Source organism: Hoplias malabaricus, chromosome 3, assembly GCF_029633855.1.
Source record: "Hoplias malabaricus isolate fHopMal1 chromosome 3, fHopMal1.hap1, whole genome shotgun sequence".
NCBI classification, from domain to species: domain Eukaryota; kingdom Metazoa; phylum Chordata; class Actinopteri; order Characiformes; family Erythrinidae; genus Hoplias; species Hoplias malabaricus.
Window position 1 is genome coordinate 50,229,353 of NC_089802.1, and position 13,559 is coordinate 50,242,911.

Genomic DNA, 13,559 nt, shown 5'->3' on the forward strand with positions numbered 1-13,559 from the left:
TGATCTCACTATTCTCTCTCTCTCTCTCTCTCTCTCTCTCTCTCTCTCTCTCACACACACACACACACACACACATCGACTTGAGGGAACACAAATGGAAGTATGTTTTCCTATATATATATATATATATATATATATATGTGTGTGTGTGTGTTTTATGGTACAACCATTTCCAAATAATTTGGCCATTTTGCAAATAAAAACAAAATTTAAACTATGTTTAAAAGAAAAAATTTTAAATATTGAAATCGAGAATGTTTCCCATTTTTATCATAAACATTTTATATTTGATGCCAGCAACATATTCCAAAAAAAAAGTTGGGAAGTGGCATGTTTAACACTGTGTTGAATTACCTCTACTTTTAACAGCACTCTGTAAGTGTTTGGCCTCTGACAAGACCAGTAAAAGTAGTTCTGAAAGTGAAAAGCTTGTTGTAGTATTTCAGCTGCTAAACAGCTTTGGTTTCTATTATAATTCTTTCCATTTCATAACGAACCAGCGGTTTTCAGTGCATGAGAGGTCTGAACTAATTTAGCTCCTGGACACTTTTACTAAGGTGTCATGCTGTAGTAATCTATGCAGAATGTGAACTGGACTTGTCTTACAGAAATAAACAAGGCATTGCCTGGGTGGCAGCATGTTGCTCAAAAACTTGTCTATATCATTTAGTAATTAATGTGTGCAAATCACTCATGCCACCATTAATGCGGTCTTAAAAAGTTAAAAGGTCTATATAGATATGTTGTAGGGCAAACTATCCCAGGAATATAATAAATCAATGGCAGATTAGTTTTGGAAATATTTTTAGAAATAATTTCCCTCTAGAATGGGGCATTTCCCAAATTTTAACAACTTAAAGCCCTTAAACAAATTTTGGTCACAATGAAAATGTGCTCATTAGGCCAATATGTAAAGCTATGATAACTTTTAAAACTACAAAATTTTTTACAAACTGTCAATTATAAGCCTGGCACTAGTAGCCCATATAAAAAATCCCTTTTCCTCTCTTCAACATTTGTTCTTTATTTCAAGAATGTATACATAGTTCAGTGAATTTGCTCAGTCAAACACCCAGGCTCACTTCAGCACAGCGTAGCTCCTCCTCTTCCTTAGTTCCCAACATAACCACCATAACCATAGCAACCTGTGCTTGTAAAGGTCAGTGAGAAAATGGAGTCCACAGTCATCCCATCCAACCGCTCTCTGTGGTACTGCATCTGACGTCTGTCTCCTTCTCAGTAAACTCTCAGGTCTTGATTTTGAGTTCCTTCTGTAGTTTCTCTGCAGCTTCAGCCATCAGTTGACAGGCAAGTTTGTGTTTGGGCCAGTGTTTCACCTGACATTCTCTAGAAAGAAATGCATTAATTACATATTACTTATCATTATCTAGTTCACAACTAATCAAAGACTCTGGCATTTGGCAAATAGTGACTGTTTGTGCGTCTAAATTTAATATGAATTTCCCAGTACTTAAAAAAGGAACATATAACTAACTCAGCTCACAGTTACAGTAGAAATCAGCAGTTTTCTTTAGTCCTTCTCATTTATATTTTAATTTGACTGTTCATATTTACAGCTTTACACATACTTCTAGTTCCTTTTATAGAGAGTTGTTGCATTGCGCATTAACCCAATATGCACTAGCCTGATTTATCACAACGTTTATCAACTCTGATCACTCACAATAACAGTTACAAATATTAAGTATTGTATGATACACCCATGCTATATTCATTTACAGGAGACCCTTTGCGCTACTTAAAAAAGTCATAAATGTTCCCTTTTGCACAGATATTTGTGTTGTATATCTTGTGTATGCTATCCATTAAACAGTTTTTGCAATCTCAGGGTGAATTTCCAAGAAAAAAAGCCATATTTCACACTAGCTATCTGCTTATCTAGCTCAGAGTCGCAGTGAGTCTGAAGCCTCCCCGGATTCTCTGGGGGCAAGGCAGGAACACACCCTGGAGGGTGTGCCAGTCCTTTACAGGGCAACACACACTCACACACAGCTTTGGACACTTTTGAGTCGCCAATCCACCTACCAGCATGTGTTTTTGGAAACCCACACAGACACGGGGAGAACATACCAAACTCCTCACAGACCATCACCCGGAGTGGGACTTGAACCCACAACCTCCAGGTCCCTGGTGCTGTGTGACTGCGACACTACCTGCTGCTCCACCGTGCCACCCTTTGCTTGGTGTTTCAGTTTCTATATGTGCGCAAAGCTGATGTAGGGTACCTATTGCAGTACCACTCTCCACGGCATCGAGAGCAGCGCTTGACCCCTTCTGCTCCACATGTGCCACACTTTGGCTTATCCGGAATGAGACTCTCCATCACATCAAGATTATAAGTCTCAGCCAACCTGAAAACACATGAGTACAGGTAATCATACTGGTTTGATGATATTCAATAAAAAAAATGCATATTCCACATGCTCTCATGTTTTGTAAAATACACCAGGAAGACATAGTGGTTTGTGAGGCTCACCTGTTTGCTTGTTGTCTTAGCTCATTCTCAGATGGGTTAAATATCTTCTGCACTTGGTATTTTGCTATGGCCTTCCACTTGCCAGAATTTTCTGCGAAAAGCTCATTCCAAATTTCTGGAAGCTAAATATGTATTATGTGTATGTGTTATCCAAAGCAGTTCATCACAAAACATTTTTAAGAGATTTAGTTGAGGATGTAATATGCACATGTAGTCAGATATGTGGAAAAAGTTTACCTGCTCAAGCACAAGTTCTTTCTTGGGTGGTGCAGGGTCTGTAACAGCTAGATGACTAAGGAAACGTTGAAGATCAGCAAGATTTGGCAGCTGATCAATCACAACTTCAGTCAAAAATCTGCGCAGCTGTAGACATGCAACAAAGATTAACACACTCAAATAATACAACAAAAATTCATAAATAATTCTAGTCAACAGTTAGGTTTCTACAATAAATAAGTCTACTTTAGAACATACAAAACGGGAAATAAATAAGTTGTATAACTTATAAGATAATGTTTGAGTTGAGATAAATATAGCTAGATTTTGCAGGATTGCTACAGCAGGGCTACATCAAATGGCAGAAAAGTTAAACCGGAAATGTCCAGCTGAGCTATTTTCAAGCTACAGCTCAGCTCTACCTCAAACAACACACCTAATTCAGGCAGATCCTCATGAATTCAGAGTTTAGACCAGGGACAACTCTAATATCTACAGATGTGTGTGTTGGAGGGAACTCCAAGCTCTGATCTAAGCTAATTAGAATTAGCTAGACAAAGTAACTAAAAATTACAATTCAACATGCAAAAGTTGTGACATGTTAATGTTATCTGGCAAGCATTAAAAAGTATTGTGACAGTTTTATTGCCCTGTCTACAACAGAACATTTTTGTTTTTTCGGTGGATGAAATAACCCACCCCTTTAGTTTTATAATTTATTTATTTAAAAAGTATGTATATGTCATATATTCTTGACTAAATAAAAAAATAAGTGGACAGGATAAAGAGGGGAAAAGCCTCCTAAAAAAAAAAAGAACAGCAGCATGGTGCACATTGTTCTTCTCATCAGTATTAAGGAAAATCAGATAAGGTTTCAGAAGACAATGACTTGGCACAAAGTGAAAATGACAAGCAGGGGCCACATCCTGAAGGATTATAATGATAAGGAAACGCTCTAGGCTTCAAGGGCTGACTGGGAAGCAGAGACAGCAATTGGCAGAAAAAGAATGAAGCTCGTTTACTATTTCCTTTTGAGATAAGACAATATATCTTTAGAGCAAGCACAAAAAAGTTTATTATAAAAATAGATTTGATATTTCACAGGATAAAATGATTTGCTCAAGATCTGTGAGGCTAATAAAATTTACAATTAATAGTAACTGTAGTAACTAATAGTAATTTACAATTAATAGAAACCAAAACACCAAGCTAAGGGTGGCATGGTGGCGCAGCACGTAGCGTCGCACTGTCTGTGAGGAGTTGGTGTGTTCTCCCTGTGTCCACGTGGGTTTCCTCCGGGTGCTCCGGTTTCCTCCTACAGTCCAAAAACACACGTTGGTAGGTGGATTTGCGACTCAAAAGTGTCTGTAGGTGTGAGTGTGTGAGTGAATGTGTGTGTGTCTGTGTTGCCCTGTGAAGGACTGGCGCCCCCTCCAGGGTGTATTCCCGCCTTGCGCCCAATGATTCCAGGTAGGCTCTGGACCCACTGCGACCCTGAACTGGATAAGCGGTTACAGATAATGAATGAATTAATTAATAGTACCTCAAAACCACCACTTAGCACAGGGCAAACTGCTTGCCAAAATCTCAAAATTCTTTCTTCAAACTACAATGTGTTGTTTGTTTAGTATTCCTTTTGTGGCTTCTGACACTGTATGACACCGATGTTGTACCTTTAAGAGTTGGTTTTTGTTGAAGTTGTTGAAGTCATATTTCATTTGGCATTCTGATTTCAGGAGCAGGTTGAGGAGAGAAATCCACACTTGTCCGTCCAGTTTGGTCATCTTTAGTTGGTCCTCAGCAGCAATCTCTCTCCATTTCCCCTCATCATACTTCTCCATCTTACCTGCAGAGGGAGTCAAAACACTGGGCTTTACTTGTGGAAGTGGCTTTCCAGTTCACTGCTTTACAAAGCAATTTTACATATTTAGGAAATGTTAGTGAAATGTGCGGTCATACAAGATGTCTCTATACATTAACTATCTATGTTGAGTTGGCCATAATGCCAAACCTTAATACAGTCATGATACACAGTAATGTACCAATGTTTGAACACACTGGGGGGACTGGTGATCGTTTAAATGAAAAAGATTAACATATTCTCCACAGAGGAATTAAACATACATTTTTTTCCTGAATATTTTACTGCAAAAATTTATATTTATTTAAGTTAAACATACTGGGAAAAATAAGCATTACATATAAAACCTTTGCATGGGCAATATTTGCCAATGATTTACATTCAGCAAATAAAGAGTAATTGTAAATTATCACATATAGAAAAATGTTCCCTATAAAGGATGTGTATTAATTTAGAAGTCAACAAAATATGTAATCGAACCAACTTGAATATACTACTGTATCTGGTATGTTTTGTATACAACTTACCAACAAACTACTCCCCACATTAAAAAAATATTTTACTACTATGAAAAAAAAAGACACATTGCCCTGTGTAGGTGTTACTAACCTCTGGTCTTGCGTTGCCAGGGACAGTGTTCCACAAGCTGAACCAGCACACAAGGCAAGTTATGAGTGTTCAGCATCCTTGTGAGCACACTCAGACTCAAACTGTTTTAAAAAGCAATATAAGATGTCATTTTCAGCAGTAAAAACATACCAGCAGGGACTTTACATACTCTGTTATATATAAAATTGTGTGTAATTTTCTAACCCTGATACCTCTCCACATGATCTGTAATATAGCGAAGAACAGACAGAGCCTTCAGAGAGATTTCAAACTCTAACATCCTACTCTGGTTATGCAGATCCTGTAACACACAACAAACAAATAAAAGGCATTGCTCTGTTGTTGTGGAATGTGAAAAAGCCCATCTCAATAAGTTTTATGGTAGCCTTACAGAAACATTTTCAGGATATTTTACAGTGTATTTGCATTAGGTACAAATACTTAGGTACATTTAAAAACTTTTTATTTATAAATGATTAAATATACATAAATATAAATTAAACATAAATAATAAAGTATTTTTAATTTAATTTTTAATTTTAATTTACTCTAGTAATAATTTATACAGTGTCCTTCTGTCCATGTGTTTTGTGAATTTACTTACAGTAAAATGAATAAATGTATCAATGAATGTTTTGTTGTGTGTTTGATTAGGTTTTAGGTTTTGATTTGTTTTATTTCCCTTTTGATGTGCTGGTGGATGTCCTTTACCTGGATGGAGCTCATTTCTGAGAACTCTGAATGTGAGACTCTGTCATGAGTGTGGATTTCTCCACGGGAACACTGGCCCGCTAGCAGAGCGAGTTTACGGTGGCAATAATCCACAAGGTCCAAAACGGCATCCTCAGCAGCCTCAGAGGACTCCTGAAACATCACAAACAAAATTCATCTTTATATTTTCAGCATAACATTCACTGCCACATTCAGGCATGCTCAACACTGCACAACAATATAGGTTGTTACCATATAATAAATCACTAGTCATCAGCTTAGGACTCTTAAAATCTATAAATAAACCTACACAAATAATACTGTCCAATGAATAATCAATTACTTGCAGTGTGTGCAGCAAGTCTACTTAACCCTAATTATTTAGTGTGGTCAAATAAACAACGAATTCAGCTGTTCATGGCAAAATTTACTAATCTGCTCATGAAGGGATGTGGTAGGCTAGGAAACAAATAACCCAAAAAGATTTTGTGAAATGAACAAAATACCTTAGCAGAATTTCCTACCTTATGATACATGATGGTTTCCAACAGGTTTATAATTGTGGCCTCATGGTGAATCTGAGAACATGGAAAATATGCCTGTATTGATGTTATGGTATGTTACATGAAATACACTATATACCCCACACAAAACAAACTATATTCCATCTCAAGAGTAGGAGTAAGCTTAGTCACTCCAGAAAACATAGTTCCACTGTTATATTGTCTAGCGCTATGGGGCCCCTCTAATGACTTTGCTCATGACCTTAGGTATATATGAATAAATATATAGCTGCTTTTTCAGAATAACCTATTCAGGAGAAGCATTTTTGCACCTTAAATTAAGTGAATTCACTTACCAGAAGGAATGTCTGGATACTTCATTACATACTGGATAATGATTACATATTGTGCAGTACATGAATGCATATTAAAAAACAGTTGAGGACATACCACCATGTACAGTGGAAAGGTGCTTTTGGGGCTGAAATCCTGAAGCTTGCAAAGAATAGGGAACACCTTCTGCTTCCAAATTTCAATAAGTATCATTCCGTGGACAAGTGTGGGTATCTGGACAAAGCACAAACTCCTTTTAGCAGTTACTTACACAAATTCTTATTAACTATCATTCCTTTATATCATGGCCTGAGAACACAGTGTACAACAGAATAGCTTTAGTGAAATGTCCAAGGGGAATTCCACAGAAAAATTCTTTAGGCGTCTGCTTATTGTCATCGCTTTCCGAGTTTCTGCAATGTAGCATAATGCAATGCCCCTTTAAACATACGTACTTTTCCAAGAGACACAAACAGGTCTTTGATAAACTCCTCTTGGTTTGCACTGGCACTAAGAATTGCCTGCATGTTGAGTTTCTCAATGTACTCATGCTGACGAAACCACCTATCAAACAAAATACACATGTAAGAAGAAAACGTATAAAATATTACCAAAGTTATAGGATACACGCACAATGCGCAACCGCAGTCTATTAACGAACCCAGACAACACAATTTTATTAACGTCAATGAACTTACTTAGTACTCCCAACTTCACGCAATGGTATTCTTTCTAAACTCTGTATAAAACCCTCAGCTTCTGCATAGAGCAGTACCGACTCCATCTTTAGAAACTGAGTATCTGCTAGCTAATTAGCTAAGCTAATTCTACTTCTGTAGCAACCAGACAGAAATGTCCCAGTTCCTCCAGCTAGAAAACAACATGTGGTTGCTATGGTAACCTCTGGTCATGCGCATGCGGAATAGAACCGACAAAACTTGCAGAAAATAGGCCTACTGGTTGTTACCTAAAAATCTAAAGACATATTTTCTACAATACATAAAAACAAGCTTCACGTTTGTTAGTTATCTTCATACTACACACTCTTGTAACAATGCCTGAAACAGTTGTAAACTGGCTTATCAGTTTATGTAGTTTTAAGTTCTGTTGTCATATATTCCCTTAAAATGTGTAAATATTTAATGTTTCTCCTACCAAAAAGTACATAGTAGTAGAACATATGCCCAGTATGTATGGTGTACATGCAGTATTTAAATTACCATTTATCCTGGAAGTATTTGCCAAGATATATCTACTTGAATTTCTTAAACTATTTAAATATTTTGAATGTCCTTAATGTTTCCTAGGTATCAGCACTGATCATGAATCCATTTCACACATTAGTTCATTGTGTATTTGTTTAGGGTTTGGTCTGATTATCTACTGGTTTCTTTGTAAGACAATATTTAGACACTAATCCTAATTTACTAGTGATGATGTATTTTTTAGATGACAAAGCAATTTTGTAAGTTATTTGAATAAATGCATCTGCTAAACGCCCTAAATATAACGTAAATTTATAAAAGTACAGTAGCAGTACATTTCATAAGCAACAATAAAACAATAAAATATAATAGTATGGAAAATTCATATTTAAATGCTATTGCACATTTGTATTAGCCTGTTCTTATATGAAAGTGAGTGCGAACTTCATTGTGTGTAACTGTAGCCTAACATTGTAACACTGGAGATGACTACAGTAAACGCTGTTTCATGGTGACCACCTTTATTTGGATTTAACAGTAACCTAGTATCCTTACATTACAAATTATGTACATGTATAGTAGTCACATCAATAACCACAGCAATCTTATTTCAATCTTAATTTGGCACAGGAACCAATCAAACAAAGTACAAAACTGCTCCCCAAAGCAGTAACTGAGATGTGTACATGGTGAATATGTCCATTTCTCAAAGAGGATTGTATAATGCAGCTGGACTTTGATATGGCACTTGCTTGTTTAACCAAAAAATAAATACATAAATAAATGTAACACTTTACAACTCTCCTGCTGTTAACTGGTAACTTCCTACAATTGCAATCACATTCATTAACTTTGTCAGTGTACAGTAAGGCACACATTAGCTTCATCTTGAGTAGCAGCCTAAAGTAATTGAAACCACATATCACGATCATGGTCTAGCAAGCCCAAAACAGTTTAAATGCTTCATGAGCAAACAGTATTAAAAAGCAATTGAATCCGCACAGCAGCAATTCAGCATCAAATGGATAAGGCCTTCACAGAAGAGCAGAGACTGGATTTATACTATTAATCTGGGAAAAATGTTTGATGAGAAGGCATCTCCTAAGCTTTGGAAATATCATGTCTGTTTTAATAGTTGTTGGATGATTAAGAAAAATAAATTGATGATGTCTCTGCTTCACACACATCTGTTCTTCTTCTTCGAGCTCTAATTCCTCAGTCACAGCAAAACAGAGCTTGTCAGTCTAACCACAGGTCATCTGGCACACTGCCTGACCTGGAGGCATGTCCTGAAACATGACTGTATTCCTGCTTGTTCACATGACATCACTTCCAACAGATGATAATGTTGGGGTCATTTTCTAAGCGTTCATCCAGTTCCTTGTAGCTTATTCCTGTAAAAACAGACATTAAAATATATTTGCATTGCAATGTGTTTGAATGATACATATTTACATATATCTGAAAGAAAAAAGTACTTGCCAGTCTTGCAGCAGATCTCATCATAACTATGGCAACCAGTATAAAGTTTAGGAGGGCGGCTCCTTTCGTCTCTAACAACTTTAACAGGATACTTCTGAAGACGCCGAATCAGGCCCTTCATCAGACCAAACTGGATCAACTTCCTATAAATAAAGATAAACAGTATATAAAGCCTGAGTGTACACAATAGTGCTGATACAGATAAATATAACAAAAGAGGGTAAGTGAAGAACACATACTGGGTTGTGGCAAAATCATTTATAATTAAACAAGTCACTCTCACCTCTCATCTACTCTTTGCAGCTGCTGGGAGTAACGAGAGCAGAGGTCACGCACTGTAGTTCCAGGAGTTAATCCACAATAAAGCTGAAATACATCCCTTAGACTTGCTCTCTGTCCTAAAGAGGCACAAAAGCAAAGCACACTTGAAATGCTACTAGTTTAAACCTATTTTTTATTAGGTTAAACTACAGTTTCTTAAAAACAGACACTTTTAAAAAAATCATGTTTGAAGTGAGAATAATGAACAGTACATTTTTATATTGGTAAAGACAGACAATTAGACAAATGCATACACACAAGAGATTTAATAAGCTCAGGCACTTTTATTAAATGTCAACTTGAAATGTCCTGTGTTACCTGGTTTATTAACATAATGAAGGCATTCTTCCTGGAGGGATTTGTCATCTATCAGGCTCTGGACTTTTGGTGTTGTGCAGTAAACATTGGAGTACTACAGAAAACCAAAACTAAATGTTAGATTTGTAAACAACTGTTCAATAGAATATTAGTAATAAAACCACCAAGGAAGCATATTTATGATTAGAATGGGAAAACCATACCTGAAATATTGACACTAGTGTTACAGCTCCATAATACCTGTAAAATACAATAATCAATCTTTAGAATAGATTTTTTATATTTGGGTGTGTGGGGGGCATAGATAAACATAATTTGTCACTGCCTATTCTTCGTTTACAGCAGGTTCGGAATATGGTGATATATGATGTATAAATGTTGCTGAGTTGTCATGCTGAACACAGCCCCAGAAAACACACAAACAGAGCATGTCCAAAAACACATGTTGGTAGGTGGTTTGGCAACACAAAAGTGTCCATAGGTGTAAGTGAGTAAGTGAGTGTAAAGTGTGAGTGTTATGTCCTATAATTATAATGGACTGTTGCCCCGTTTTCCTGCCTTGCGCTCAGTTATTCCTGGTAGGCTTATAGTAAAAAAGAGAAGAACTCACAATAAGTTTTGCACAGCAATTCGTACCAAGTTTAGCTCAACATCAGCTTCAGCAGAAATCTTCTGTATGTGTCGATACCCATCAATGTAAGGAAGGATCTAAAACCACATTAACTACAGTGAAACAATGTCAACTTCCGCAATATCTCAGAGAATTTCAAAACACATTTTGTTTTTGAAATTTTATCATTATTATTTCATTTTAAAATTCTGGTAGAATCACTGGTGAGTTTAGAGGCCTACATTTGTACTTAATACATCACAACTCCTAGTTCCCAATTCTACCACTGTAAAAATAAGAGAAAATAATTTTCTCTAAAGCCATCTAAATGTCTCTGTTTCTTAAAATGTTATTTATGCAAACAAACAAACAAACAAAAAAAAAACCTGAGTAAAACAGTATTTATTTGTTAGCATTGTTCAAGAACAATGTACAGACCTGTTGGGTGGTGAGATCCCACTGGGACTTGATAAAGTGGTCTTTGTTTTGAGTAAAGACCGGCACATCATATTCCTGAACGATTATGGGATCTTTTCTCTGTTCAATCAGCTTCAGGTGAATTGTGTTAGACTCATCTGTGTCAATACGAGTAAAAGAGAAAGAGCTGAAAGGAGAAAGAGATGATGTGTCTGTGCATCTGTGTGTTTGAGAGTGTGATACAAACCAATAGGTAAAGTGCAAGCTCCTGTTGCATTGAGCTCCTCCAGTAGTGTGGACATAATGGGCAAGAGTTTCTGTTTACTCTCTTCATTTGAAATAAACCCACTCTCAAGCTATTGAATAGAGAATCACACGAAAATCAACATGAATTAGAAATATCAAATCTTTCTTTACTGTATAATATTTCTAAATAAAACACAGTAGAGGAAACGCTGAAACAAGATTATTTAGAGGGACACATTACTATATTATGACAGAAGATCATTGGAAAATAATTATTAAATAATTTTTTTCTTAAAACTGAGCCAATATGATGAATTGTGATTTTTTATTAGGAATGAATTAACAAATGAACTAATAAAGTGACAAATGCCATTTCAGTTTGAAACGAACGCATTTCTTCAAATAATTACATTCACAGCAATTCTTTAAAGAAAGGTTTAAATAAAAAAATAAATTCACAGAATTTCCCAGCTTATAGTAAAATAGTACAAAATTAAAAGTGTTTATAGCAGTGAAATTTTGGGCGACTTTTTATGATTTTTTTTAACTCATGACCTATATCAACACCCTATAAGAAGCACACATATGGATACCAAATATATCTTGATTTAACCATATATTCAAGGTAATTGAAAAACTATTAATCTAATCTTTCTATTATATATTCCTTATTAGGATTAATAAATTAATTCAGGAGGAACCTTACCTCCAGATTTGTCAGATATCCTGATAATTTTTTGACAATGGGCTCTAAGGCACATGTCTTAGTTCTTGCATCACAAACAAGTCCCAAGTTGAAGAGTAACGCATTCCGGCTGTATTTTTTATGCTCTATGCACACTGGACATCCAATTAACTTCTTATCCATGGCAGTACTATATGAACCAGAGAGAAGAACGTAAAGTGCTTACCAGCGTTCAGTGAAATGTTTTCAAAATAATCAAATGAGAGACTGTCAAGTTTAGAAACAAAAATCAGTGAGTGGACACTGAATACATACACTGTAATAAGCTTGTTCTGTAGTTCTTGTTTGGTGATTATGTAAACTTGCACAGTATCAAACAATTCCCTTGAAATATATTCTTCAGGAACCTGCAAAAAACAAAAAAAAAAAACAAAAAAAAAAACAATAACAAGTAATATTTTAAATGTGAATATATACAACTCCAGCAATCTGTTGGAAAGCTAGCACTTACATTTTATACTGGTAATGGAAAAATAAACATTACTTTTAAATGTTGAATCTAAGAAAACATTCATTCAACCATTTCTAAAAAGCTCTGTTTCTACGTAGATTGCTAAGAGTGGCTTAAACATGTAATAATATGTTTAAAATTAACAGGACTGAATGTATGACTTTAAGTATATTCTACAAATTAAAAGTGGTGAATTATGATTAGTAACAGCTTTGAGTAAAGGTTGAGGGACACAATGTATATTTTTCATAATACAAAAATTATGTTGCAAGTTATATGTCATTGTAGTACAGTTACAATGGGATGAGAAATAGCATATTGTATTTAAAGTGCTGCAGATTTGATCTTATTATTATTGCTTTTGGTTATTAAGATTAAACATGAACAAAGACTCTTGTGAATGACACTTTATACGGGGTGTAACGTAAATAGTACTAAGACTAAAAACCACTGTGGACCTGATGTTGACAGGAGAAACAGCAGAGACTCTGTGGGCTTCATATTGAAGCCCCACACACTTCAGCATCGTTCTCCTCACTGGTCGCAGAAAATAAGCCACGGAGCTGTTCACTAAACTGCAGCATATTCCTCTCACCTGATATGTGATCTTCGGACCTAAAGTCGGGTGAAATTCACTAAAAAATATACACTCAATTCTCCGACTCGGCTCCATGGTCAAACAGTGTGTGAAACTGGCTTCAACAGTGATGTTGTTTTCAGAAAACTCTTTACACTAGATTTCAAAATAAAAGTTCAAGCATAAATTGCAACATTTTGGCAGTTACGTTACATTAACGGGATAGTATTAATTAAAAAATTATTATTATTATTATTATTCGTTAAAAATATAAAATATACTTTTAATACCAATTATCTAATATAAAATGTGTATGTATATATTGGTATTATAAAAATGCTTGTGTATGTTTATCTTTATTGATCATATCTTCACATGTGCCAAGGATAACTGTTGAGTTTTAAAGTTATGCAAAAAAAGTTATAAAAAGTATAGTGTGCAGTATAGCGAATATATT

The 13,559-nt window shown here is 35.5% G+C and overlaps 2 protein-coding genes across 2 annotated transcripts; both read right to left on the reverse strand.

The window, feature by feature from the left end:
• Nucleotides 1-1,042: 1,042 nt before the first annotated feature.
• Nucleotides 1,043-7,595, reverse strand: zmynd10 (zinc finger, MYND-type containing 10). Its single transcript, XM_066666198.1, has 12 exons — nucleotides 7,429-7,595; nucleotides 7,186-7,294; nucleotides 6,848-6,964; nucleotides 6,419-6,472; nucleotides 5,895-6,047; nucleotides 5,396-5,484; nucleotides 5,184-5,284; nucleotides 4,387-4,559; nucleotides 2,735-2,860; nucleotides 2,498-2,619; nucleotides 2,247-2,372; nucleotides 1,043-1,347 (listed from the first exon to the last, which is right to left on the reverse strand). The coding sequence occupies exons 1-12, from the start codon at nucleotides 7,512-7,514 to the stop codon at nucleotides 1,248-1,250; spliced, it is 1,356 nt and encodes a 451-aa protein (XP_066522295.1). The 5' UTR covers nucleotides 7,515-7,595; the 3' UTR covers nucleotides 1,043-1,247.
• Nucleotides 7,596-8,459: 864 nt separating this feature from the next.
• Nucleotides 8,460-13,239, reverse strand: nprl2 (NPR2 like, GATOR1 complex subunit). The gene is made up of 11 exons (XM_066664128.1): nucleotides 13,121-13,239; nucleotides 12,330-12,421; nucleotides 12,036-12,204; nucleotides 11,331-11,439; nucleotides 11,105-11,241; nucleotides 10,667-10,764; nucleotides 10,260-10,296; nucleotides 10,057-10,150; nucleotides 9,701-9,815; nucleotides 9,418-9,560; nucleotides 8,460-9,329 (listed from the first exon to the last, which is right to left on the reverse strand). The coding sequence occupies exons 1-11, from the start codon at nucleotides 13,196-13,198 to the stop codon at nucleotides 9,262-9,264; spliced, it is 1,140 nt and encodes a 379-aa protein (XP_066520225.1). The 5' UTR covers nucleotides 13,199-13,239; the 3' UTR covers nucleotides 8,460-9,261.
• Between the last annotated feature and the right edge of the window lie 320 nt (nucleotides 13,240-13,559).

Excerpts from the sequence above, each read along its gene's own strand:
- zmynd10 (XM_066666198.1), bottom strand. The coding sequence starts at position 7,514 with ATGGAGTCGGTACTGCTCTATGCAGAAGCTGAGGGTTTTATACAGAGT. Across the intron at positions 2,620-2,734 it reads AAGAACTTGTGCTTGAGCAG|CTTCCAGAAATTTGGAATGA; the intron begins GTAAACTTTTTC and ends ATACATATTTAG. Across the intron at positions 2,373-2,497 it reads CTAAGACAACAAGCAAACAG|GTTGGCTGAGACTTATAATC; the intron begins GTGAGCCTCACA and ends ATGTGTTTTCAG.
- nprl2 (XM_066664128.1), bottom strand. The coding sequence starts at position 13,198 with ATGGAGCCGAGTCGGAGAATTGAGTGTATATTTTTTAGTGAATTTCAC. Across the intron at positions 10,151-10,259 it reads CACTAGTGTCAATATTTCAG|TACTCCAATGTTTACTGCAC; the intron begins GTATGGTTTTCC and ends GGTTTTCTGTAG. Across the intron at positions 9,561-9,700 it reads CTGCAAAGAGTAGATGAGAG|GAAGTTGATCCAGTTTGGTC; the intron begins GTGAGAGTGACT and ends CTTTATTTATAG.